The sequence below is a fragment of the Chrysochloris asiatica genome, unplaced genomic scaffold (genome assembly GCF_000296735.1).
Source record: "Chrysochloris asiatica unplaced genomic scaffold, ChrAsi1.0 scaffold00013, whole genome shotgun sequence".
Classification (NCBI taxonomy): domain Eukaryota; kingdom Metazoa; phylum Chordata; class Mammalia; order Afrosoricida; family Chrysochloridae; genus Chrysochloris; species Chrysochloris asiatica.
The window spans coordinates 20085881-20089962 of record NW_006408531.1 but is presented as its reverse complement, the minus strand read 5'-3'; the positions used below and the strand labels follow the sequence as shown (position 1 = coordinate 20089962).

The window sequence follows — 4082 nt, the reverse complement described above, 5'->3', positions numbered from 1 at the left end:
ACCCCCAGAGAGATGGATTGGCAAAGTGGCAGCATCAATGGGCTCAAGTGTGGCAACAACTGTGAGGTTGGCCCAGGATCAGGCAGTGTTTCGTTCTGTTGTGCAAAAGGTCGCTATGAGTCAGTATGACTTGATGGCACCTAACAACAACAACAACAACAAGTAGACCCAGTGATGTTGCTAAACACCCTACAATACATAGGACAATTCCCCACATCAAACAATTATCCAATCCCAAATGTTAATGGCACTGGGATTGAAAAAAAAAAAGCAGTCTAGAACGTATATAAGGAGCCCTGGTGGCATATGGTTAAGCACTGGACGGCTAACAAAAGGTCAGCTTTCACACCCATTAGCCGCTTTGTGGGGAAGAGATGTGTTTGTTTGCTTCTGTAAAGATGCCAGTCTTGAAAACCTATGAGGCAGTTCTACTCTGCCAAAATCATTCATTCTCAGTCATAATTGACGGATGGCAATGTTTATTTTTTAGAGTTTATATCAGCAATTGATATTATTTCACCAAATAAGATACTCAGGTTGTAGGAAAAGGAATTTAAAAGGTAATTTGGTTGAAACTGTTTGTTTTATTGGTTAGGAGTCAAATAGCCAGTGGGATTAAGAATACTATTTCACATTCTGTAGTTCTTTAGAGCTTTAAGCCAAGTTCACATTGTTATTATTTTCCTCCCTGAAGTGATAGCCCTTGAGGGAGAGGAGACTCAAATTCTTCTGAATCAGGCCGCTCCTTGCCCTGAGGTGTTCCAGAGTTCCAGGAAATCACCAACAATTGGCTTTCTTTTTCTAGTTTCCTTTCCCTTATTCCTGGCTTGATTTCTTTCAGCATTGGAAGCAGATAAGTCAATCATCTGAGACAACAAACCAATATATAGTCACAGGGTTTACTGCCTATTTCTCACATTGTATGGAAAAACATTTTAAGCATGCACTCAATGACCATTTGTTAGCAACACTGAAATAAAAAACAGACCAAACCCAATGCCATCAAGTCGAATTCTCACTCATACATAGCCAGACCCTATCAAACAGAGTAGAGCACGTCCAGAGGGTTTCCAAGGCTGTCCGTTTCTATAGAAACAGACTGCCGCTTCTCCCAGTGCAAAGCTGGTGAGTTTGAACCATTAACATTTTGGTTATCAAATGAGCACTTAATCACTGTACCACCAGGGCTCCGTATCAGCACTAAGGACAATTGTACTATTTCAGAAATGTTGGTGTAGCTAAACATGCTGTAGTTTAATGCTTTCATGTATTTTTTCATCTCAAGATACCCTCAGTGTATGTTACATTTCTCTTTGGTAAACAAAGCAGATACAAATATGATTCTTAACAGGAGAAATAGAGCAAGTTTGAGTATTGTTCCTTGCATCCTATTTTCTCTTGCATCCTAATGTGCATTGTACCTTGGAGGCCTGGAGTGGCATCATAGGATAATCACTCAACAGAAAGGTTGGCGGTTCAAACTCACCAGCTGCTCCTCGGAAACCCTATTCAGGGTCACCATGAGTTACAACCTACTCCATGGCACTTAACAATAGCAATAAAAACAAAAGTTCAATAGAGTAGGCAAGTCCTGATTGGGAATTGGGTGAGGGACATAATGAGGAAATGCTTCAAGTGAACACAGTAAAAGAATAAAAAATCTTTGGCCTAAAATTGCCAATCTAATTTAACGTAGAGTTACTTCATAGAACAGCTGTCTTAACAGTCACTGTTGAAAATAATTGTATTCGTTCACACATTACACTACAGGGATTGCATCTAGGGACTTTTCCATTGGCGGTATTTACTTAGCTGGAAGGACAACAGGCTTTAAGAACTAATGCAGTTAGACTCTCATAGAGTATAAAGCTAATCGAATGTGATCCTTCAATTCCACAATTACATTTCGTATCTGTGGCTGTTGCAAAGAGGATCTCTAGAGGTAACAAATAAAATAAAGCTAAAAAAGAATTTTATCAAATTAAAAACACTGGATGTTAATTTCAATACATTAATTGAAATCAATCCCTAGTAATCTTGTACCACATAATTTTTGTTGGATTTTATCTATTATTGAAATCATTTGACATTTATCATTAAAATAGAAAATTGAAAAAAATATATATACTCAAGCATCAAATGGATTCATGTGTGTATGTATGTGTTAACAGGAGCCCTGAAAATTGGAATCCTATTTTTCCAGTAATCGCAATGACAGACGGTCCCTCAGTGTAAACAGCAGCATCATGAGCAGCAACACATCCCTGCCTGTCCCCTTGCAGCTCTGCTACGAGAACGTGAGCGGATCGTGTGTCAAAGCTCCCTACTCGCCTGGTCCCCGCGTGATTCTGTATGCAGTGTTTGGCTGTGGCGCTGTGCTGGCTGTGTTTGGAAACCTTCTGGTGATGATTTCAATCCTTCATTTTAAGCAGCTTCATTCTCCAACTAATTTTCTCATTGCTTCCCTGGCCTGTGCTGACTTTTTGGTGGGAGTGACCGTGATGCCCTTCAGCATGGTAAGGTCTGTGGAGAGCTGCTGGTACTTTGGGGAGAGCTTTTGTAATGTCCACACTTGCTGTGATGTGGCATTTTGCTACTCCTCTCTCTTCCACTTGTGCTTCATCTCCATCGACAGGTACATCGCTGTTACTGACCCTCTGGTCTATCCTACCAAGGTCACGGTGTCTGTGTCAGGAATATGCATCGGCATCTCCTGGGTCCTGCCAGTTGTGTACAGCGGTGCCGTCTTCTTCACAGGTGCCAACGACGATGGTCTAGAGGAATTATCTAGTGCTCTAAACTGTATAGGGGGGTGTCAGACAGTTGTAAATCAAAACTGGGTGTTGATAGATTTTTTGTCCTTCTTTATACCTACCCTTGTGATGATAATTCTCTATAGTCATATTTTCCTTGTGGCCAGGCAACAGGCTAAAAAAATTGAAACGACTCATAACAAAACAGAATCATCAGCAGAGAGTTACAAAGCCAGAGTGGCCAAGAGAGAGAGAAAAGCTGCTAAGACCCTGGGTATCACTGTGGTAGCATTTATGATTTCATGGTTACCATACAGTATTGATTCATTAATTGACGCTTATATGGGCTTCATCACCCCTGCCTACATTTATGAGATTTGTGTCTGGTGCGCTTATTATAACTCAGCCATGAACCCTTTGATTTATGCTCTCTTTTACCCATGGTTCAGGAAAGCCATAAAACTGATTGTGAGTGGTCAAGTTTTAAAGGACCATTCAGCAACCATGAATTTGTTTTCTGAATAAATGTAAAGAAGTGGATTGAGGTCATTGAAGATATCTTCACAATTTCCAAATGAAATGACACTTTTAAAAAGCCAATAATACTCAAGAAAATAGATAGCTCTCTAAATTAAAAAGAATAAACAAAGTTTTCAGACTTGCTAAGGTATTCATCCTGGGGTGGTGCTGTAGGATAAGCACTGTACTGTTAATCACAGGCTGACTATTCAAACCCACTAGCCTCTCCTTGGAACCCCCATGCTGTTGTTGTTAAGTACAGTTGAGTCAATTTGGACTCCTAGTGACCCTGTATGGTGTTTCTGAGGAGCTGATGCCTTTGACTGGTAACTTTCAACTGCCATCTGGTGGTTCAAATTGACCTTGCGGTCCAGTGCTTATCAAACAACACCACACCAGGACTCCATATGTTGTTGTTGTTAAGTACTGTCGAGTTGGTTCCGACCCATAGAGACCCTGTATAGGGTTTTCAAGGAGCAGCTGGTGAGCTTGAACCACCAACCTTGCAGTTCAAACGGCTTTGCAGTCTGGTGCATTAACCCACAGCGCCACTCCACGACTCCAAATACAGCGTCACTATTAGTCAGATCTGATTTAGTAACACTTAACAACAACAGTAGCGTAGTGGTTACGAATCGGGCTGCGAACCTTAAGGTCAGCGGTTCGAAACTACCAGCCGCTCCGCGGGAGAAAGATGAGGCTTTCTACTCCCGTAAAGATTTACACCCTCGGAAACCCTGTACAGGGTCGCTATGGGTCGGACCCGACTCGATGGCACTTAACAACAACAACAACAAACAACAACAAATA

General features: G+C 41.3%; 1 protein-coding gene across 1 annotated transcript; it reads left to right on the top strand.

The window, feature by feature from the left end:
- Nucleotides 1-2246: 2246 nt before the first annotated feature.
- TAAR6 (trace amine associated receptor 6) lies at nucleotides 2247-3278 on the top strand. The gene has a single exon (XM_006834659.1). It carries the CDS (start codon nucleotides 2247-2249, stop codon nucleotides 3276-3278), a length of 1032 nt encoding a protein of 343 aa, XP_006834722.1.
- Nucleotides 3279-4082: the final 804 nt, after the last annotated feature.

Excerpts from the sequence above, each read along its gene's own strand:
- TAAR6 (XM_006834659.1), top strand. The coding sequence starts at position 2,247 with ATGAGCAGCAACACATCCCTGCCTGTCCCCTTGCAGCTCTGCTACGAG.